Source organism: Osmerus mordax, chromosome 23 (genome assembly GCF_038355195.1).
Source record: "Osmerus mordax isolate fOsmMor3 chromosome 23, fOsmMor3.pri, whole genome shotgun sequence".
Taxonomy (NCBI): Eukaryota; Metazoa; Chordata; class Actinopteri; order Osmeriformes; family Osmeridae; genus Osmerus; species Osmerus mordax.
The window spans coordinates 4,855,695-4,879,475 of record NC_090072.1 but is presented as its reverse complement, the minus strand read 5'-3'; the positions used below and the strand labels follow the sequence as shown (position 1 = coordinate 4,879,475).

The 23,781-nt window shown below is 45.4% G+C and overlaps 1 protein-coding gene across 2 annotated transcripts in view; it reads left to right on the top strand.

Annotated features, from left to right (window-relative positions):
* Positions 1-23,472, top strand: part of LOC136967614 (sodium/potassium/calcium exchanger 2-like) — a 28,554-nt gene extending 5,082 nt beyond the window's left edge. The window contains exons 2-10 of one of the 2 annotated variants that reach the window (XM_067261462.1): positions 7,079-7,084; positions 7,192-7,217; positions 8,330-8,438; positions 15,886-15,975; positions 17,995-18,077; positions 22,271-22,405; positions 22,576-22,665; positions 22,912-23,078; positions 23,223-23,472. In XM_067261462.1, coding sequence (XP_067117563.1) covers positions 7,079-7,084; positions 7,192-7,217; positions 8,330-8,438; positions 15,886-15,975; positions 17,995-18,077; positions 22,271-22,405; positions 22,576-22,665; positions 22,912-23,078; positions 23,223-23,472 — 956 coding nt within the window. Of the gene's footprint in view, positions 1-3,712; positions 3,748-7,078; positions 7,085-7,191; positions 7,218-8,329; positions 8,439-13,164; positions 13,216-15,885; positions 15,985-17,994; positions 18,078-22,270; positions 22,406-22,575; positions 22,666-22,911; positions 23,079-23,222 lie in introns of both variants that reach the window. The other variant, XM_067261461.1, reaches the window with a different exon arrangement.
* The last annotated feature ends 309 nt before the right edge of the window (positions 23,473-23,781 follow it).

Sequence of the window (23,781 nt, the reverse complement as noted above, 5' to 3'; positions counted from 1 at the left end):
TTCCGCCCAATGCGGATGCACTATAAATAGATCGGAGCAGAAGTACGTAATTTGTAAGCTGGGACCAAAGGGGGCTCCGCCTGGCTCGGCGAACGATGGACAGTTGAAGGGATGAGTTGGTCATTGCCGTTCTCAACCGCTGCATGGCCTGGGTCAGGACTCTCGCACGTTGGGTCATTCTCCATGTGCCCACACATGCACCAACACACTCACTCGCACACACACATACACACACACAGTTTGTGGCAGGATGTGGAATAGGCACAGTTCCCAAGTGTGTTGATAGCACTGCTCAAGGTCATTGGATAGCCATTCCCTGCTGACTGATGCAACACTGAACCCCACATCTAGCCAAGACGGTGGCGGTACATCAGCTCCTGTATCTCTTTACATGTGTTCTATAAAGGTATGTCTGTACCCACCATTCCCCTACATTCCCTCATTGGCAAATCAGCAGAAATGTGCAGCTGGTTGCTTATGCCAACAGCATTTGCTGAGGTAATCTCTCATCCACATCATGCCCCTCTGTCAGTTCAGACTAAGTATGTTGAATTTGTAAATACACACCAGCTCAGTCACAATCTCATCATATCTACATCACACTGCACTGATAAGACAGAAGATATTATACTGTACTATACTATACTATACAATACAATATGATATTGTAGAAAATACCACACGGTTTTCTACTGCCGTAGATAGATCTTCTGAAATGAGTTAAAAAGTGTGAAATGTGTTAAAAGTATATATGTATGTGTGAGTGTTTCTCATATATACAGTGATTCATGTGAGTATGCATACGTGTTTACATATGGACATGCATATAGTTAGAGTATGTACAGTATGTGTGCATGAACAATTCAGTTATACACATTTAAAAAGTAGTGTTATGTGCCATAATTTGATGTGCCATTGTTTTTTTCTTGTAAAGCATATATTGTACTAAAGTTAAATAGATGTGGCGTTCAAGCATGTACATAATTAAAAGAACAAAGGGAAAGATAATATATACAGCATTAGAAAGTCTATTATGGCAAACTGCGCTAGCCATTTCTCTCAGCTCTCTGGATTAACTTGTGATCTATTGCTCTCTTTCATTGTCTGCCTGATGTCTGGCTGCTATCGAAAATATTGTCTCTGGCGAATGAGATTAGCTAGCTTGATGGTTTTATACCGGGGAGCAAGTGCATTTGTTTTAGTGAGAGAAACTGTAACTGTTAGTGTTAGAAAGGTGCCTCATGAACAGAACGTAAATGAATGTATGTGCATGTTGTGTGTGAAGATTTTATTGTTTCTGACTGTGTCTCAGACTAACTGGCCTCCATACATAAGCAGAGATACAGCCAGCTATTTCTGGGGGGAAAAGCTAAAATAATAATTGTCCTAATGAATACTCAGTGAAGTGGATTTTGCAGGGGGATTGGGTGTTTCATAAGCTCCCAGCCACAATATGACTTGCTTATGTCGTCCATGTTGGATAAGCCAGGGTGTGCTGAGGCAGATGTTGGCTTGTAGAGAGAGAAGGTGTGACCTCTGATGCATTACCAAGCTATAAATAGCCCAGCAAGATCCCCCATCAGGAAATGCTTCAAAGGTCTGCTCCAGAGTGGGTCCAGTGGAGGCGGACTGTTGCATTTCCTCCCAGCAGATGTGGACTTTATTTTGGTCTCAGATGTTCCCTGGCTGCTGCATGTTGATGTGCCAGGCCAAGGTGTTCAGTCTGCTGCTGCTGGTCATGCTAATGTTTTGCTCAATCCTGCTTAAATCCCACTCTCTACATTTGTAATTCCAGATAAACACACTGTAGGGAGTGTCTGGGATGGTTAGCATTAGGGTTGTCTGGTAATCGCTTATTTCAAAAATTCGATACCATCTGAACTCCTTTAACTTTGTTGACAGTGTGCAAGGGAGTTTACTGACAAGATGATGGGTTTGTGTGCATGTGTGTGTGTTCCAGAAGAATACAGTTATTTTATGACTTAAAGTGGGTATCTTAAGGAAGGAAAACAGAATGCGTGTGGAATTTTAATTCATGGTTGTGTCTTTAAGATTGGAGATCGACTAATTTATTGGGTTGATACTGCAGTAAAGTGCTAGTTTTGTGATGTGGTTGCATGATGCATGCAACCACTCAAAGCCTATACAATGGTTTCTAAATGTACGTATCTGTGCTGTAGCTTCACAGTTCTTGAGTTTGCAGCTAAAAGGTCCCATAGGGCTTTTGTTCCAAGGCGTGGGAGTGGGAGGAAGACAGGAACCTTCTCCCAGAATGCCTGGCCAGAGAAAGACAGTGTCCTTATGATTACAGATAATATTCTTCCAGTCTTTTGGTATCATTGACTGGGGTTTGAAGTGCATATATACAGTGCATACATTCTGTACATACACACATTGGTGTGGACACATTTTTGCACATGGGAAAGCTGATTATCAGGCAGGCAGACAGCATCCAGGAAGTCCTGTAAATACAATCTTCGGGGCTTTGATCTGTGTAGAGAAGGCCCTTCTCATCATGCCTACCAGAGCTGACTGAAGGATGCGGAGAACGAGAAAATATATTGGACAGTTTGTCATATAGCTCTGTCCCTTGACCAGGGACAGCGAGTCATTTCCATGCAGGTAAACTGTGCAAGGAAGCCAACCTAAATACGATATAGATTTACACCAAATAGGCTGGGGATCGGATGTTTCTTCATGAGCCTTGCAGAAATGAAACTGTTTCATCGGCTCTGTATTGTCAGCAACACTTCCCAATGTCATTGTGTTCGGTGATGCCTTTGTGTCGTTGTCCCATATTCAATTGGATTACTTTAAATAGAGTTAACTGTGAGAGCGTATTTCTCATTTGCATTGGAATATTCTTGTACTGCTTGCAGGTAGTTCTAGTGCTATGTGGCCTAGTTGGTATTGTGTTGGGAAGGGCTCTAGGTTTGTACTTCCAGCTGAGCAAAACATGTAATTGAGATGTTTTAATGTGGATGTCCAAAGCACAAGTGACAGTTATAAATGTATAGCGCCATAGTAACTGCCTGGTGGTGTCATCCATGACGACCCAAAAAAAAAAAGAATGATGTATACACGTGCCATTCTCCACTTGGGCGCTGTCCAAGGTTCTAATTTCTTCAACACCATGGACAGCACCGGCTCCTCTGCAGGAATGGGGGGCAGTCCTGCCTCCTGCCTCTGCTTTCTGACTCTTCCCCCCCAGTCAATCCTACTGGCAAACAGAAAGAGGCAGCTTTGTGGTCAAATGCGTACGACCATACGACAAATGGCAGCGGGGAGCTCATCGTGAGCTCTAGGGCCAGAGCTGATCTGTATGATCATCGGTCCAGAGATGAGGCAGCAGACCGTCCTGCCTCGGAGGCAGTCTCACATGGGCCACATGTCTCTTTGATGCTTGATGAGTGTGTGTTCTGCTCTCGAGTGGCCCGGAGACAAGAAGAGGCGGCTCATGAATAAGGTCCTGGCTTCGTCTGACGTTTTCAATGGAGGCCCATTTCCATTGATTTGAACATTGTTTGTATCTCACTGTTGATTTAGGCCGCCTACAGCCGAGACAAGCAGATGGTTGGAATACTGCTGTAGCATTGGTCCAGCTCTGAGGATGTGCTTGAATATTGCTCGATAATAATACGTTTCATTTTGGGCAAACACAGGCGCCACATCAATGTTGAATGTCTGTATCATTGCCATGTTGCTTTTGAAGGCTCTACCCAAAACAAACATGACCCTACCACAACTGTTGGCAGATAAGCAGATTGATGGGTTGTCATGCTTGGACTATGCTGGGTCTGTCCATGTTTAGGTTTAGTAACAGTTGGAGACTCGGTAAAAGGTTCAGGGTTTGGGTTCAAAGTTCTGGCCACGTTTGGTTGTGTTCCTCTCATGTAAAGCAATCCTGCAAGTCCTTTTTTTGGCGACAGGGTCACATATGTGGTAAGGCTGAGGCCAGAGAGAAACTGGAAGCCAAATCGATGGAAGGCTATTTTTGGAGGGCCCTAGTTGAATTAGCTAATGTAACCACACTGTAAAAGCACCATGTGAAGGGCATTGAGTCGCTCATGCCACAGGTTATTTTGTGCGAGTGTGTGTTGATGTGTGTTAGTGACATGAGACGAGTGTATTGTTTCTCTGAGTGAGCCAGTAAAATTAACCTTATTCCAGTTTTTCAAGTAAATAGATATTCATAACGCTGAATGATGATGAATGGATCGGATATTTTTCCTAATTCATGTCTGCTTTGGAGAATGGGGGAATAAACTAATTACAATCAGACAATCTCTAATTGGCTAATTAGGAGTAAGCAGCTGACTCTGTCAGCGAATCTGCTTCAACGCTCCCAGTGTCCACTTGGCCGCTCCATCGCATCCGGCTCCCAAGGTCACCTTGTAGTCCTGCGTCAGGGCACGGCGGAGCCGCGTAGATGTTCCTCCCAGACACGTGGCTCCATCTCTGATAGTGCGCTTCCTCCTCCTCCTCCTCCACCTCCCCCTCGGAGATGAGGTGCGTTATCGGCATCCCGGGGCCTGGCAGATGACCGTCAACTGACATGCTGACGAGGCGCGGGGAGACGCAGTGTGAGGAGGAGGAGACAGATGTGCCGACGGTGTGCTGCCTCGACGGGCCGGCTCTGGAGTGTCATCGCCATAGTAGCGATGACAGCGTAGAGCCTCGGATGTTTAAGAGTTCCGAGGGGCGATGTTACAATGTTAAAATGAAACGGGGTCTGCGGTAATAGTAAAAGGCTTTACAGGAAGCCGTGTAACGACGTGTCAGTGTAAAAGTCCTTGTCTTTGAGTGCTTTATGTTTTCCCATTAAGCTATACAGTAGTTAGCTTTTGGCAACTACATGCCTCTGAGTCCAGGGAAAAACAGAACAGCCTTAATTGATCAGTGCACATCTCATCACATCACATTGAAATGAGAGCATGACACAGCGATTTCTGTCTCCCCACCTTTCCATCTACAAAAAGGGGGGGGGGCAGGTGGGGCTCAGTCCTGGAGACCACGTGGAGCTTTGCCTTGTGGGAAATCAGCACCCTGGCAGCTCCTGTAATTAGTTCTGCTTGTTAGAAAAATGAAGGGGTTACTAATTAGCAAGTGGATGGCTTCTTGACTTGTTGTGTGCGTTTTTTCCTCTTTTCCTTGAAGATCATCATTATCTTCTCCAGGCAAATCTAGACAGAGAGAGAGAGAGGGGGGGGGGGCAAGCGGGAGAGGGAAGGAGAATGAAAGGACATACAGAAACAAACAGAGAGAGCGAGAGTGAGTGGTGCTGCTCAGCAGCTTTGTGCGTGTCCAGTTGGCAGACAGCTCTCCAGGGGGCTTCTGTCTGGCTTTGATGGACAGGTTGCTTACTGTACACAGGTTCAAGCCCTTCACTACATTTCCTTCTAAACCAGCAGCCCTCACCTACAACACAAATGGGATATTCAGTTTTATATTCAAAGGTGGAGCTTGTGGTTCTAAAGAAATCTGCATTACCACTCAATGTATTTAAGGTTTAAAGTGTATTTCCATTTGTAATACTACCTAACCTGATCTGACCTAACTGATTTGTCTGGGTATTTCAGGGAAACAATGTTTTAATGTGAAATGGAATCTCCTTAAGCTGTTAGTAATGCAATCATTGCTTGTCCTTGATCCTAGCTAGGTGTTACTTTCAACTGCTAAACACCCCCCCCCCCACACACACACACACACACACACACACAAATAGATTTGCCTTGATCAAATGCTATAGTATATGTATGACATGCAGACTAGGGTAGTTTAAATTGACTTTTAATCAAACCACTCTAGAGAGCTGCCACTATAATCGTACTGTGTATGACCAACATCTTTTGAATGAGATCTAGTATTCCTAGTATTCTTTTTCACCGCACACACAGTTCTGGATGTGGATATCCGGTTATTACAGACATGTTCCAATTCCTCCGAAGTCCCCCTTAAGCTGTGGGCAATTTAAGCCGAGCCAATGACTAGCATGAGATCCCTTTTGACACATGCTTCTGTGTAATGCATAGTTGCATGGATGGGCCCGGCGAGTTTGTCCCCCCCCCCCTCCTCTGATCTGTTTCCTGGAACCGTCCTGATGTGACATTGCGTAAGAACGGCCACCAGAGCTGCTGGGATTAACATGCAGCGCTGACTCCAGAGGACATACCCATCTGCCTGTGTGATTATTAGTCATAATATTAAACATTGGTTTAATGAGCTACCCCCTGAGCACCTTGCCCTGCCCCGCCCCGCCCGTACGTCTGTCCGGCCATCCGTCTGCCTGAAACGGTAACCTGCTTAGCAAGGATTACGCTAAAGATATGAATTTATGATTTGGCAGATTTAGGTTCTGGCAGTTTCTATCTCTAGGCTTGGCATCAGCGCTTTTGTTGTTTTTGTTTGATCAAAATGGTGCTGATCTGAGTGTGGTGATTTTTATGTGCACTAGCAGCTCCTAAAACGGGTGGGATGACACAGTTGACCAACCTAACTTCGTCCATCCACCAGTATCAGCACATTGTAGATGGTTTGCTCTGTCAGTGGATTCGCTACATGTCTCTTAAAAGAGGGTAGTGTCATTGTTCAAATGTATTTAACATTTAATTAATGTCACCGTCAGGGGCAAGCTTAGGTTTTTGCAATAAACGTCCTATTGCGTCTTAAACGTCTCGTAGCTAGCATAAATCATAGATTTGTATTACTACTGACTAGATACATAGATGGATGTCTAAATGGGCAGGCAGGCAGGCAGACTGATTTATTTCAAATCCATGTAAACTGAGCCATATAGGGTTTCAAAATAAAATTTGAAATGTTATGGAAAGTTTCCCACCCTCTAAGTCGCAAGGCTTTAGGATTTACCTTAAATTACATTCATGAACATTTTAGGTCCTCCAGCTTCAAGTATCATTGAATCACCCAATCATTGACTATTGACATTGAGACATGATAAGGTCCTAGGCAATAACAACACAGCATTGGGAAGCTGTCCTGTTCCTTCACCTCACATCACCATCATCATCATCACCATCCATAAAAAAAGTAATGTCTCTCTACTGTCTTCATCTGTCAGTCTCTGGTTGTGTTGTGTATGGCATGCTTCACATCTCTGTCCTCTTTCTCTCTCTCTCTCCTGTTTTTTTCCTCCTTTCTGTTTATTGGATGTGAAGGCGACTAGTCCCGAAGCACCGGAGGATGAAAGCAAGCTGTCGGTAGGTTCTGTCTGCATGGAATTCTTTACGTCTGTTTCTGTGTTGGTCTTGTTTCCGTGTAGGTAGCCAAACTCCTTGTTCTTTTCTCTCTCCTTCCATACTGTGAACAAGTCAGCCATGTGTCCTCTGTGGTGCTGGCAACTTCCCCTGTGCACGTAATATGGTGTAGCTCCTGGTTCTTGCAGGCCTGGTTCTTGCGAGCCTTAACAGTGAAAGTGTAAGAGTAAGACTGCATTGCATGTGAAAACGCACGAATTTCCAGTTTTGTCACTCACACAAAAAGAAAAATGTTTCAACACTTACAGATTTAAAGTAAGTTTGACATCCAAATGATTTTGTAAAGCGTCTCTTTTTCCACTTGTGCCCGAAAGGCACCTGGAATCTCAGAATAATCCCGACGCAAGTTTGGGCAGGAAAAGGATCATTCTCGGTGGATTCCAGTAAACCCTGTCCTCGTGGCCTTTTGCAAACGGTGCCGGCGATCTGATCCCCTCCCCACCCGCTCACACCCATATGGGCTGGCGAGTTAGCAGCTGACACCTCCAGATTGCGCCTACGTGTCCCCACGGGGCGAGCCAGAGACGGCCACGCTCCAGACAGTCACCGCCTGTGAAGGTGGCCCGTTTCCCACAGTTCCCTTGTTCAGCTTGAACCGCCAAAGTGACCTTGGGCCAGGGTTTGGGTCCCCCAGGGCTGTTTCACCACCAACAAACTCGAATCGTCAACAAAAATACCAAGGCCGGCTGGCTGTCTGGATCGGATGCATGTACCTTCTTTTATTAGACGGCAGGGTGTTAAAATGCTTGCAGGATTAATGCGAAGGATGATGGATGAACAGGCTCCTTTTGGTTTCAGCTGCTGGAGCATGGTACTGGGGTTTGATTGGCCCTTCCCTTGACAGGTTCTAAAGCCATCTGTATTTTTTTTTACTAAATCATTGACACTTGGATATCAATCCCAAGACTCAAACTGTTGAGAAGGAAATTCTGGTACTGTAAGAAATATGGGTGTTGTCATGGACAGCACCTCCTATTTATGTGCTCTTACTTTTGAACACATTTTGCACCACAAACAAGAGTTAATTATGACTACCTGGTCATCCCCCCCTGCAGGCCAGACCTCGTCTCCAGAGGGGGGGCAGCTCTGCCTCCCTGCACAACAGCTTGATGAGGAACAGCATCTTCCAGCTGATGATTCACACCCTGGACCCCCTCAGTGAAGGTAGGACACGAGCACAACCGCACACAGACCGACATGTGTCACTAACAGTGTTTCTCGATGGAACTCTCTCTGTCTAGACCTGTCAGTCTCCTTGACTCCCAGGCAGACAGAACCAGGAAGGGAGAAACTTCCATAACACTGGTGCTCTTCAGGAGAGAGGCTTCGCTAAGTCTCTGGGCTTTTGTTGTTGTTGCTGTTATACAGGTTGAGATGACTCCTCATTTAAGAGGGTTTTACTAACTCCTGACAACATCCAGTCAGATTCAGTAGGTCTTCAGTAGCAAATTGTAGAGATTGTGGTTATTTTCCTGATGTTTTCTAATTACTGGGGTTATTTTGGTTTTATTCACCACAAAGGTGCCTTTCTTGGGAACTCCAGTTGATCAATTAAGGCCAAATCAGGACACTCCTTAGAACACCTATATTAAGGGTTTGAGATAATCAATGCTCCAAAAATCGAGTCACAACACCAACGGCTTTGGGCGTACTGGTAAGTGTATGCAGGATTAATCCTTGTACTGTGAGCGAGGTCGTGAGGTTGTTTCTTGGAAATACTCTGAGGTCAATGCGATATCAGCAGTCAGACAGATATTTCCTTGAATCCAAGATGAAGGCCTGCTACGTGTGCTGGGGATGCAGAATTCTGTGTTCTTGGAACATGGGTGGAATATTTCTGAAACATTACGGGTGGTGCAGCATCAGCCCCAACCTGTCCCAGGGAGCCGTCATTTCAGCTTCCACGGTCTTCACATTTCTGTAAAGCGGAGCTTTTGAATGAGTTGATTCAAGGCAGATTAATAAGCTGTGCTCTGACTGACTGCAAAGGGCCCCATTAACATGCATTCCCCTTCTTGTGGCGCTACCAATCCTAGACGCCCCATTACTCAATGTGTTAGTCACTCCATCTGGGTGATTAAGCTCTAAATCACAGCCTATGATTGCAACGATGTGCGAGGGCATAGCTTGCGTGAAGGAGAAACGCACTGTAGGACCCTCGTCAGATGAGGCATTAAGGCCCCCACTTCTCCTTTTGGTCTTCAAATGGATGTGTAATTATGATCGCACGATGGGAGCTCGATGCTATTTTGCGTGTTTTTCCCAGGCTGTGCTCCTATGAGGCTCTCGAGCTCTTGGGAGGCGTTCAATAATTCTTTTGAAGGTTAATGGTCTAATGTTCTCTTTTCTTGTACCAGAGATATCCGTCCGTCCTCAGAAAAGAGCCCTGTTCTTTTTATATAAAGGACAGTGAGGTGGCCACTTTGTCAACAGCACAATACCAGACGAGATGTGGGACTTAGTCTTCCTCATCTAGGGCTGATCAACATACCTCACATCCACAAGACTGTGGTGGACCTGTGCTAGACTGTCTGTCAGCAAAGGGCTGTTTCCTGTGTGCAATGCCTTCAGGTTCATTGTTGCTTGTCGGTAACCTCACACCAGAGAGCGTATCCTCTGTGCTCTTAAGACTTGGGCAAACAGCTTCATCGAGTCGAAGCATCTTGTCCTTAACGTTCACCGTTCCCTGCAAGCTCTTAGACTTTAAGTGGCTCAGTGTTGCCAGCTCAGTAAGTCCATCTATTTTTCATAGGCACTATTAAAAGCTATGGGCTTGATTCTGAGTGAAGTTTGTGTTGGTGTACGAGGCACAGAGTTGGATGTTTTTGTGAGACTGAAGAACTGGTGGTGGCAGCTATTTAAAAAATGTATCATTGAACCCTCTTTTTTGCTTGGGGTAAAGCCCATCATTTCAACCATATTTACATGTCTTTCAGTCTATTTCAATGTCCAGATTATATCTTTTTTTGTGGCCGTTCTTTCCCCTCACATATGAATAGCTCATTGTGCATATTTTCATAGTTGAATAGTTTCAGAACCGTCAGTCCTGGCCTGTTCCAACATATTTTATACATTCAAAGTCATCTGGTTTATCTTTTCCCTTTCTCTCTGTCTCTCTGTCTTTTTCTACTCTTGTTTCTGCCTCTGTCCCCTCAGAATTTGCTGACTCTGGTGAGTTCCAACTCTAATTATCTAATCCCCCAGATTTGTTCATTCTCATCCCTGTAGCCCCGAGACCCCGCCCCCTTTGGTTGTAGATTTCTTCTCCTCAAAATGCCGCCGTGTCCATCCTTGTTTGTTCAAGTCAACAATCCTGTTTAGCCGCCGTAGATGTACTTGTAATAGACAGATCCTCTATAGCGGGATCCTCTATAGAGGTATTCTCTAAAGAGGTGTTCACTATAGTGTCTTTCTCTATCTCTAAGTATTTTCTACGTAGGTGGTCCTATAAATGTATTCTCTATAGATGTATTACCATTGTAAAACCATTCACGTGTTGTTCCCATTATTATCCCTTCTTGGTTACCCCATAAACTACAGTCTTAATGTCACATGTCATAGAGTACTAACCAGCTGTCTCAATAATGAACATACTTGCTGTCCTCCATCTCCAAATTCAAAGACCAATGTACCTTTATTTCCAATGTCTTTTAGTTTTAGTCAAAAAAATTGTAACATAAGTCTTGACTTGCCAATGCTACCATGAGTAGGTTAACCTTGAACTAAATATGGAACCCTCTGAAGTGGTTGGCATCGCCTAATTCTGCTGGGAATAGGAAATCCAAACTGTTGAACCATATTACCTTGTTTGGCGTGTGTGTGTGTGGGTGTATGTGTGTGTGTTTGTGTGGAAGAGGAGGAAAGGGGACAACACACATTGAATATTCTCTCCCCATCTGTGTGGAGCTAAAATGCTAACTTTTGAGCAGCATGAAATATGAAGCAACAAAGACTCAAGGGAGATGAGGTCAAAACTGCTTCCTCAGCTGCAAGACAAATGGCTGTGGTCAGGTGCTCATCTGAGGCTCTGTGCACTTACTCATACTCATAGCTGGACCTGACCTCTTCATCATGGGGTTTCTGGGCAGCACTCTGATTTGACAGCAACTCGGGTCACACTGTGTCACAATGAATTCCATCCTGCTCCTCCTGGCCCTGCTCCCTCTAGTCCTCCTCCTTCTCCTCCTGGTCCTGCTCCCTCTAGTCCTCCTCCTCCTCCTGGCCCTGCTCCCTCTAGTCCTCCTCCTCCTCCTCCTGGCCCTGCTCCCTCTAGTCCTCCTCCTTCTCCTCCTGGTCCTGCTCCCTCTAGTCCTCCTCCTCCTCCTGGCCCTGCTCCCTCTAGTCCTCCTCCTTCTCCTCCTGGTCCTGCTCCCTCTAGTCCTCCTCCTCCTCCTGGTCCTGCTCCCTCTAGTCCTCCTCCTCCTCCTGGCCCTGCTCCCTCTAGTCCTCCTCCTGCTCCCCCTCCTCCTGACCTTGCTTCACCTAGAACTGCTTCATGATTTGATCGCGGATTACGCAAACTTATATATGACTGTAGCCGGCGGAACAGAGGGAACAAGGTCAATCGATTGAACTGGGAGAGGTTTGCCTCTAGCCTGTCACTCAGAGGCTGTGGACATGCCAGATAGCAAAGGCCCCAACAGAATAGGCTCTTTGCTTGGCTGACCCATGGACTCCAGTGAGCCCTTACCACCAGGCCCCACTCCCCGCCCCACCCATGGTCCCCAGTGATGCCCTCACCAATGGTCCCCAATAAATCAAATCAAATCAAATGTATTTGTATAGCCCTTTTTACACGCAAGCATGTCACAGAGGGCTTCACATATGCCCATAGAACTGCCCCTCAACCAACCTAAACCCTCAAGAACCCACCCATTGCACCCCCACCCTTGCGCTTTCCCGGAAGCCCACTTCAACGCAACATGGAAATCATTACATCAATGATTGGCTCTGGTGAAAGAATCGTTGTTAAAAGCGTTCAGTTCCAACACAGACTGAATTTTCATGACGCTCCAACTAGTAAAAGGAAGAAAGACAGGGCTTAGAGGTCGCCACGCAATGACGAGAGGTCTTTAGTAGAACGCCAAGCGTGCTCTTTTCCTGCCACAGAGGATAAAGTACACATGAAGTGGTTGTGTTGTCGTGTGTCTTCAAGCTGTGTTGGATGCAAAAAGTCAGTCCGAATGATTTTCTTCTGACCATTGTCAGTGATCCAATTGTGTTGTATCAGTACTTTTTTTTTTACATTACTGTCTGTATCGTGAGGTCTTTTTTATTTTTATTTTTTTGAGCGGTTAAATTTTTTTGGACTGTTTTACAATGATGACCAGGCACAGGTGCAACCATAATACTTTGATTATCAAAGTCATGCTTTTATGTTTCAGCACTGTTATATTTTTTTATTCCAGAATAAGTCATCAACTAAATGTATTTTAAACAAAATGAAAGCAAATATCAATATATGGTGCCAGTCTCAACACTGCGGAAGAAAAAACTCTTGCTTATAGATGACAATCGGATGGATAATTTAGGTTTATTTGTTTATGCAGACATTATTTTACTGACACAATAATATCAACAATCGTTCAACACCTGCAAGCTTGAATATCTCAGAAGAATCTGAGATCTGAGAAATACCTACCTATAAGGATGCTAATCACTTGTGGAAGTTGTTGATGTAAAGATTTGTACTTTGTGAAGTGTCCTGGCTAGTAGGCTTCTGTTTTGCACTTATGCAGTGATGTTTTGGTGAGAGAGAACAACTTTGCCGTCCCTTTGTACAGTGTGTGTGTGTGTTTGAACCTTCAGGATGTGGTGTTTTTACATGTCTGCTCCTGTCCATGTCTCTGTGCTCGTCGCCTTACCCTTGTCTTTTGCTGTGATGTTGTAGAACTTGGAACATATGGAAAGCTAAAATATTATCACACAATGACTGAAGAAGGTAAGTCTGCTCTCTCAATTACTTTAGTCATTTTCTTTTTTACATGTTCCGTTTTCTCTTCATTTCAATCGCTTGACCTTGCCACTCATTGTTTTGTGCTTGTACGGTACGGTTCAGTTTTTACTTTTTCTTTGATGTCCTCTCCGAGATTTCACTGACATAAGTGCAAATCGTGGTTCCCATGCTCATTGTTTTGTTTTGGTTTCTGATTGATGTTTGTTTTTTGATGGGGTTGGTTGTCCGTGTTGTCAGAGCTCTGAGGAGATTTGGTATCTAAGTGTTGTATTTGAAACGTTTACTGTATGTACATCCACCCTTTTTGTTGTTCTTTTTACTGTTGTGCCATACAGTGTGACACCCTGGAAAGGTATCATGAGAGATAGAAACCTACACACCCAGAGATGCAAAGAAAGAGTTCCAGTGTGTAGTGTTGTGTATATAATTTCTACAGTTTAGATAAGAAGTAAAACACTGATACAACATTATCAAACCAGCTTCCTTAATAAGTCAGATTGTTTATTTTGTTTAGTCAAAATCTATCTTAATACCCAAGTTACCTTGCTTGCGTGTGACTTCACCAGTGGTTATAATGGCTTAGTCATGAAACACAAATAGAAAAACAACGTTCGCAAAGCATTGCGAGAACGTCTCCCCTCCTCCCTAGCAGGGGGGGGGGGGGGGACGACAGCATCGGAGAAACAGATCAGCCACGCCTCGTGAAACCCTGGTACTGACAGGGAGAGAGCGTTGTGAACGCACCTCCCATTTACGTCACACATTTTGGAGAAAAACCAGTGACTCACCCACCCAGGAATTGCGTAACATTCGGGGCTGACAGGGAAAATAGAGTAGGCAGAGATGGCTAACATTATAATGACGACTAGAGAAGGGCTCCCTACCAATGAGTTACATAACTCTGTGTCAATGACTGAGTTGTTTCCTGTGTGTATAGTTTGTCAAGACCCCGACGTTGAAGTTAAACAGCATACAGAATGAAAGTGCTTGTTTGCAAAAGCACACACAGCTAGGGAATCCTGACATTGGCTTTGTTTTGTGTGCCTACATTCTTCATCTTCTTGAAACACATTGTGAATGCACCTCATATATTGACTTTGTGAAATCTGAAGGACTTACTCGGCATACTATCACAGTGTTGGCTGATCGTACCATTAGCTCGAAGATAAAAGGAGATTGCCCGTTACGCCAAGCCCTCCCTGCCTGTGCAACTTGCCGGAAGCACTGATTACACGCGTACGCACGCATATACATCCTCTCACGCGGACAACCTCCCAAGGTTGAACGAGGCTGAAGTGTGCTGGTGGTGTGATCCATATCCGTGTGACCGAACGTGTTCGTGTGTGCGTTTGTGTGTGTGTGTGTGTGTGAGTAGGTTAAACAGGGTTACGCGCCGTCAATTTCTACGGACGATAGTGAAAGAACACGACGGATGTGAGTTGTACAGTATGTGAGGGGACTGGCGTGTGAAATGGGGGAAGAGGTGTGAAAAAGAGGGACATGGGGTTGGAGGTGGAGGGGGTCTAGAGGACACAGTGTCACTGGGTGGCTGTGTGAAGGCTAATGATTTTACTGGAAGGTCACAGATGGCGACAGGGTTGGGTGGAACACATATCGATGAGTCACCCCATCGAGCCCGACGAAGTAGTCAACCTTACGTTATTCGAGAGACTGAAAAAAAACTAACATCCAGAAGCTCTCAAGTCGATTGAAATGTACTGGCCTGAATAGAATTATGCATGGCATTTGTGCATAGGCTGGCACGCACATGTGCTCTGACACGAATACACCCGTCGATTCGTAGTCTAGAGTTGAACCAAACACGTATCTTGATATATTTCAAGTCCATCAGGGCCGATTATGTGGTGCAGCTTTTCTGTCCTATTTGTGTGACCAACCAACAAGCTCAACACCTGTGAGATGCATAATAATCCCCTCATTCTTAGTTATCATTGATCTTCTGTTATTGATGCTGTTGACTTTAAGTGGATACAGATAGCCTGGACTTCCAATAAGCCCATCCTATGAAGTGTTAAAGATTGTAAAGAGGTCTGGTTCCATGGACGTCTCTTTCGGTCCCTATCACACATAATCCCGGTACCCAGGCTGTACCCAGGCCGGAGGTCTGGCAGTCAAGTCAGGACCAAATAAAACTGCTTTAGGTGTGTGGACGTACTGTAGGTCCCCCTTTGGGACTAGCAGAGAGTGGTGGTCTCCAGATCATGGGACCTCTCAGGCAGTCGCACCCCATGGTGGAGGCATTGAAGGGATTGCCTTTGCATGCTTTCTTCTTAATGTCAAGAGGGGCAACCTCTTACATAAGCCGATACACCTTGTTGTTGTTGACTTGATCAGAACCCTAGCCTACTGTGTCGCCTTGTGTATTCCTTAAGCCAATAGAAGTATTCTTGTGTTCGTGCTACTGGATTGATAACATTTTGTTTTTCAGTACTGTCCTTTTTTTTTTTTTACAGAAGCTAATTCATTTGACGCTAGTGTTGTTGTGATTTTGACAGGTCAAATGGTAGCGGTTGTGTAAAGCTGTTGGTGTGTGTTCCTGCCTCTGGGTCAACGTCTGTGGGCATGGGGGGGCAGTCCTGCTGGCCTGCCCCAGCAGCCTCTGAGGTTCTACTGCCATTGTTGTTGTTTTTACAGGAAAATTCCGGGAGAAGGCATCCATCCTTCACAAGATTGCCAAAAAGAAATGTCAAGTGGAAGACAGTGAGAAGGCTAACGGAGCAGCTAGCCGCTCAGGTGGGTGACACAGCATTTCCTCACACTGGAGGGTTTCGTAAAAGCTCCAATTCCTGAGCTTCATAGCAATATTTTTTCATCCTTAGTCTATATTTCATGAAACATTTTGATCACTAAATGGCTGTTAGTTATATTATCAATATTTTATATAAATATAGTAGGTATAATCTACAAATAATGACTGTCTGCGGTGAATATCCATCCCAGATCTTTCTAGAATACACAGTGAGGAACGACCCACCAGGGGGAAGGACTTGTCATAATCGTGAATGGATTCCCCATAATATATGCTCAACCGCTATGTTGACATACAGGAGACGTGCAAAGATAATGATCCAGACACAGGAACGACACACAAAGGATAGTTCATATAAAGTGTTATTGGTAGTTGTTTGTTGGTACATCCAAGGCTGAGCATGACCATACACCACACCAGTAAAATATCCCCCATGATTTATAGTGCAGCACACCACGTATGTCTGGCAGATCTGCCGCTCCTCTCCAGCTCTGTTATCCTCTCCTCTCCAGATCTGTTATCCTCTCCTCTCCAGCGCTGTTATCCTCTTCATCTCGGTTATCCTCTCCTATCCAGCTCGGTTATCCTCTCCAGCGCTGTTATCCTCTCCTCTCCAGCGCTGTTATCCTCTCCTCTCCAGCTCGGTTATCCTCTCCTCTCCAGCTCGGTTATCCTCTCCTATCCAGCGCTGTTATCCTCTCCTATCCAGCTCGGTTATCCTCTCCTCTCCAGCGCTGTTATCCTCTCCTCTCCAGCTCGGTTATCCTCTCCTCTCCAGCTCGGTTATCCTCTCCTCTCCAGCGCTGTTATCCTCTCCTATCCAGCTCGGTTATCCTCTCCTCTCCAGCTTGGTTATCCTCTCCAGCGCTGTTATCCTCTCCTCTCCAGCGCTGTTATCCTCTCCTCTCCAGGCAACATTTTGCTCAGTAGGAGCCCTTGCCAAGTGCAAATCCTGTGTTTTCCACTTCAAAGAACTATTACGTAAAGGTCCAAAATACTACCCCGACGTAGGAACGTGTGTGTGTGTGTGTGTGTGGAGGGGGGGGGGGTTTGTGTGTGTGTGCGGGGTGTCCTTACTAACCGCACCAGATAAAGTGTGTTTGGGGGGGGTGGGGGGTAGGGGGTAGGGGAGTGCGCGCTTTCATTGGCAAAATGTACCCAAATGGGCAAAATCAAAGAGAGATATGTATATTTATTACAGACTAAATTATGCTAACAGCGCCGCATTAACATATTACCATTTTAACAGAGTCCCAACTGCATGACCGGTATTGATAGTAGCCTGCTTTGATGTTAAGACCTCTCATTGCTCAAGATTAGAGTTAATAGCACTGATTGAATGATTATTTTAACATTGTCTGCCACAGTCAACAAAGACACACTTTGTCACATTCAAAGAAACCCACAGTGTTCCGGTAACACGGTGACGCGTTCATCATGGAGTGTTAGTCCTTCACACAGAATCCAGATCATCTGGGAAGTCTGTTTGACCTATTCGCTGTCAAACACACACACGCACACGTGCGCACACACAATGCTTATGATTTGATTAGGATCTCTCTGTGGTTTTGTAATGACTGCAGGCTCCCGTCTAGAAGGACAGAGAAGGAGGGGTTGTCAGGGCTATCAGATCGCAGTATCAGCCTGACTATCTCCCCTGCCGTGTCACAACCACACTCGGATTAAACCAATTTCCATAGCAATTATGTTTTAATCATCTGATTACATGGCTATTGGCTCGTTGTATTTTAATCAAAAACTCTAAGTAAGTCTGGCTCTAAATGAATTGGAGATATGTTAGCCACAAGGATTGGAGGTAAACTGTGTCTGGGGATACACTTGTGTGTGCTCATACACACACACATAATTTGTACTCAAGGTTTAAGTCATGTGAACAAATTGTAGGTCTTTCCGGTTATGAAGGCTAGTAAAGTGTGGGCATATGTCAGCCTCATTTAAAATGGCATGCGTTTGTTTTTTGTTTTGTTTTACAGATAAGAATCTTCCGAACAGCTCCAATGTGGAGGTGGAGGTGACGCCGCCAATGAACGGAACTGCAGGACAAGAGGGTGAAGCGGTAGGAAACCAAACACACACACACAGGTTACACATCCAAACACCTACGCTTTGCTTATCCCTAGCCGTTACCTACACTGACTCTTCATCAACATTGGAACGGCAAGATCTTCGGCTTAGGGAAAGTTGTGATTGACATGAAGGTCACGTTGACTACTGTGCAGGTCTGTGCTTCTGTGTTGACCCCAGCATGTTTCTAGGCGGGGTCCTGCGTCTCTACCCAGGCCTGCCAAAGTTCTTCTCCTGCTGCCGTGGCTACGATCACGCTATCCTCTCTCTCGCCCCTGGACGTCCGGAAACACACATGCACACACCTTGATACACGCATTCACAAAATTGACGTGCACGTTCACAAAAAGTCATACGCAAACTCACCTTTTCCAGCTATGGTAATTACATTAGTTTGTTTGTTTTTTAAGAGCAAACAGGAAGATGAACCATTAGTTGTGAACACAGTGGATTATATAAACAGGATCATGAACGATGAGGCTGACCGCGTACATCCTCTCTGTTGGCACAGCAACCTGCCAGGCTGCCAGATGGTGCAGCATGGTTCTGGAGTGAGCTGGCGTTTTATCAAAGTCTCCTACGAAAGGAGGAGTGGTTGGGGCGGAGACGGAGGGGGAGGGGGGGGGGGGGGGGGGGCTTGACCACCTTGACATGACATCTGCTTCTTAGGACAGGTACATTTCTCAAAGCATCTCTTTACCTTCACCGAACGAACATTATCATTCGTTCATATTAACTATCAAAGTACTCTCCTTGACCAAGAGACCCTGATAATGATGGGAGTAACAAAAACCACACAGATCCGTCTCTGAAATAGAGCCCTCTTTCTGGTTGTTTCTGCAGATTCTTCTCTCCATATCTCAGTCTTTTAGCTGCATTCTTGTCTCCAAGCATCGTTAAAGGTCCAGAATCATTTGGAGCTTATGGGACTGTCTCAGAATAGATTACAGAGGGAAGTTTCTGAAATGGATCTTGTTTGGTAAAATGACCAGGCACACCTCAATCGATCTGCCTCCTCCCCCACCCATACACACACACAAACACACACACTCCCCTTGGTTCAGAGCAAGATCTATTGCTCTGGCTAACAATAGCCTCCATCTTTGCAACCCTCATCACTCATACTGTGGTTCAGGAAATATAGCCCAAATCAGGAGAAAAAGTAACCTTCAACAATATTTTTGGGGCGAAACTAAACTTTAAGGTCAGCATTTTTGTTCTTCTTTCTGGAGGGGCCTGAATGCTGAATTTGAAAACATTGTTTTAAAGCCAACATGGAAAAATATATTCTCATTAAAAAGCAGAGAAGCCAGAGTCTGGTTGCCACAGCTGGGTTTTTTTACACATAGCTATTTTAGAAGACAACCTTGCGCTAGTATCCCACAGTGCACCTGTCGGTGTCTGACAGGAAGTGCCTTGGAGCTCACACCTTTACGTGTCGCCAGGGGCACCGTCACACTCACTTTTCAATTCCTACGGGATGCCTTGGCAATTCGGAAATAATATATATGGTTAAGGTCTAATTATATATTCAAAGCCGTTTTCAGCACAATTTCCTCTTTTTTTAAAGTTGATAGTTTAGGTTAGGTTTGGCAAACTGATGTTTTGATAAACATAAAAATGCCTTTCAATCTGAATTGTAATGTTAAAAGGTTCCTTGGTTCAAACATTTTTCTTTATCTTTTTAAAGAGTGATGCACAGACTTTGCCTAAATTATGTGATGCAGGCTCATTTCATGTTTCCAACTCTTTTAGACGGCTGTAGCCTACATGACTCAAGCTTACGTCACAGTTCCAGCTCTTCTAAATGTTCTTTTTCTGTGTAATGCTTCTCTATGCAAGTCATGTTAAATATTCATGAGAGTGTACTGCTCCTTTAATCTATTTCTCCTTTAAGAACAATGAGTAGAAAACAAAGATTGATAACAGACAGGCTTTATGACTCATCCAACCCCTACCATTACAGCTTCACAGATAAGACAAATAGGGAAACTGTTTCCATGTCACGGTTGATGGATACGGCATCTGATCACAAGCGTCCCTGCTTATTTTCTTTTTCTATAAACCCAAGCAAAGAGGTTTAGAGCCTTCAGATCCAGAAAGTTTGCTCCACACAAATATCTGGTGAATGTATTGGGAATTTTCATTCGCTTCTCACATCTGCGTTTGTCACCCAGCTAGCAGGCTGTCAGCTTGAGGTCTGTTCTCAGCAATGTTGTCAACATTGCAGCAGTGCCCTTGTAGCTCATCCAAGATTAACCAGGACCAACGCCTGGTTCGTCAGCATCGGATAAACAAAGAAACACATCGGAATTAAATGATGAGAAACGGGTGAGGCGAAGATGATCAGAAAGATTTATCCATGTCAGAAACCAAGAGGTGTCCATCTCTCTGTTCAAGGTTGTCAATGGATGAGTGAAGGTGAAGGCAAGGGTAAAGGCAAGGGGGCCATCTTTTCCCTGTTGAAGCTGGTAACTGTTGTTAGGAGATTGTTCCAACTATGTGAGACACCTCTCTCGTGTACAACTCTCTGAGGTTCCAGCTGAACAGGTTGTTCCACCCCACAACCTACTATAATGAGTTGACAGCTCATCCCAGCTGTCCCTAGGTGAACATCCCATGTTTACCATCTCTCCCTGTGCATTTCAGACATTTCATCACAATACTGCGCATGCGCTCAGGTTTTGCGCATGATGTACGGCTCTGATTTGATCAAGGGTGCAGAAATGTACATCCCGGCACTGATGTTGGCATGTCGGGCTCACATTGGGGAAGTGCCTGCTGCTATCCAGGAGTCATTCCCTTTGTGGAACAATACAAGTGTCTCAATGGGCTTTCCCCCTGAGGGTAAAACTAATTTAATAAATGTCAGCCCTCCTCTGTTGCTCTGGGGAGCTGGGTGTCTGCGCTCTGTGGGGCTGGGTGGTAGGTGTCTATGCCATTTAAGCTTGCCGACTTTGGCACTGGCTGAGGCACCGCAGGGCAGGAAGGCCCCTGAGGGGCTGGCATATGGGAGCCCTCTCTGAAAACACAACAACATCTCTGTAGGACATTGACCGGCAGAGGTTACTGATAAACTGACAGGCTAATAATATCCCGATTTTGTAGGCCCGAAATGGTGCCCACCAGCAAGGTGCCCTGTGCCAATATGAACCGCAAAAGTAACCAGTTTATAAAGATCATGAAAAAGCGGATACGGTGCCAGTTTGCGTACGCCAATTCAAAACGCCGTCCGATTTTCCTGATGGGAGAACTCGGCTGATTCTCTGTTCCCAGCTCCAGACCCATTCAGTGGTAACAATACGACCATCTGGATGTGGAGAGGTAGTGAGAGAACACAGTGAGCTCTTTTGTTTTGCAGGCGCTCATCGCCAAGGTTACCTGAGGACGCGGCGACAGGATGGGGAGGATGCGCCGGACACGGGCGCCATCTTGTTCGTACTTGTCTTTTAGCTGACTCCAACATGCTGTGGAAGTGCAATCAACCAGTGGGTCAAGGGTCCGCCTTCATTTGCTCGGCTCCAACCTAGACTCTCTTTAGAATCAAGGAAGTCAGGGAAGATTTTTCTCATCATGAGTGTTTTACTAAACTGCCCCTTACCGTCACAACCCTCTGTATCTAGCTCTGTAATCTAGCTCTTTTGACGATTTGAGTTGTTGCTGGTGTGGCACTTTATTTGTATAGAGGACATAGTCTTTGTTTGATTCGTTGTGATGATTGCAGCGGTGGGCCTCCTTTGACAAGGAGCTCCCAACGGCTTTTCCCTGTTAACATTTAAAAGATAGATGACATGGCCAGAGATTATCAGCATCTGGTCTTAAAACAGGCTTAAGTCAAACAGACGTACCAGACTAAATGTTAGCCCTACCTCCTGGGTCAGGTAACACATCCCCCAGTGGCCTAGTCAACTGGGCTGCAGGGACACCAAAGCAGCTTGTAATATTCCACTCTGTTTGTTGTTTTTCTTTCCATGCTCTAAGCCTAAATTTACACCGTTCACACATGCACCAAACAGAAACAAAACAACAAAAGGGATGTGCTTAGCCACACCGCAATGTCTGTTTCATACTTTAGGAGTATCTTTGTTAAAACACACCGAAAATACGTGTTGTACACATTAAGCTGCCACAGGGTTCAGAGTGTGGATAGAAGCCATGACTGAGGGTCTTGCCCTCTCTGCTCAGGCTGAAGACGAGGAGGACGAGGACCAGCCTCTGAGCCTGTCCTGGCCCGAGACGAACCGCAAACGCCTCACCTACCTCATCATCATGCCCATCGTCTTCCCCCTGTGGCTCACGCTGCCCGACGTCAGGAAGACGGTGAGTGCGGCCGCACGTTGGTCGCTCCTGATTGTTGTCGTTTTCATGGTTGCTGTCGATGCGCTTTTGGAGGCGGACCGTCTCTGTTTGCATTAAGGCCATGTGTTCTTTATCTAGGCTGTGTACGTCTGTGTGGTTATTGTTCCATTTGATCTTCCCTTTTCTCCCAGACTGCAAAGAAGTTCTTCCCCATATCGTTTTTGGGATCCATCAGCTGGATTGCGATATTCTCCTACCTCATGGTGTGGTGGGCACACCAGGTCTGTTCTCATTTCACCTCGTCATTCATTTCTGCTTCCAAAGTCTCCAAACAATCCAACAGAGCTATTCAATTTTTTTTAAATAAATCTTATAATCTTAGGTTTTGTTGAAATCTTTCACGTGTATTTATTACATGTAAATTGTAGTCTACAATGTGGAAAAAGTTGAATTCAATGCAGGTTTGACTGTAATTAAAAATGTTTTGAAAGTGGATGTGGACTAGGCATGATGTCTTATCTTTGCAGGTGGGAGAAACCATTGGTATTACAGAGGAGATTATGGGGCTCACCATATTAGCAGCCGGTACCTCAATTCCAGACCTGATCACCAGTGTGATTGTAGCCAGGAAGGGGCTGGGGGACATGGCCGTGTCGAGCTCTGTGGGTTCCAACATCTTCGACATCACCGTTGGGTATGCTGATTTGTGTCACTAGCACCGTGTGGCTTAGGGGGTAGGGTTAAAGTAAGAGTTCGAGTCGCCATGTAGTAAACGTTAATATCTAACCCTCTTTTTAACTGCTGTGTGTCTTTCTCTGTGTGTGTGTGTTTGTTCCAGTCTGCCGTTCCCGTGGCTCCTGTGGTCGCTCATCCAGGGCGTGAAGCCTGTGAGCGTGAGCTCCAACGGGCTTTTCTGCGCCATTGTTCTCCTCTTCCTCATGCTCCTCTTTGTCATCGCCTCCATCGCCGCCTGCAAGTGGCGCATGAGCAAGCTGCTGGGCTTCATCATGTTCCTGCTCTACTTTGTGTTCCTGGTGGTCAGCGTCATGCTGGAGGACAAGGTCATCATGTGTCCAATCTCCATTTGAGCTCCCCCACGCTCCTCCTCCCCCCCCCCCGACCTCTGACCCACTCGACCCCGTGCAGAGGAACTTTGCCAAGTCTCTTCGTGAGTTTGGTTGGAGAACGTTTGGTTTCCGTTTTTATTTAATTTTGTACTTTTTGTTGGGACATCCAAAAGGAATTATGAAGCATGACTGGGTTCAGTTCATTACTAACCTGTGAGGAAATAGTCTTAAACTTTTTGGTTCACGAGCATGGGGGTCTCGGGCAGGGAGAGAGGTAACCCTGCCATCTTATGCATGTCACTTGTTTCATTACATACAATGCGCTGGGTT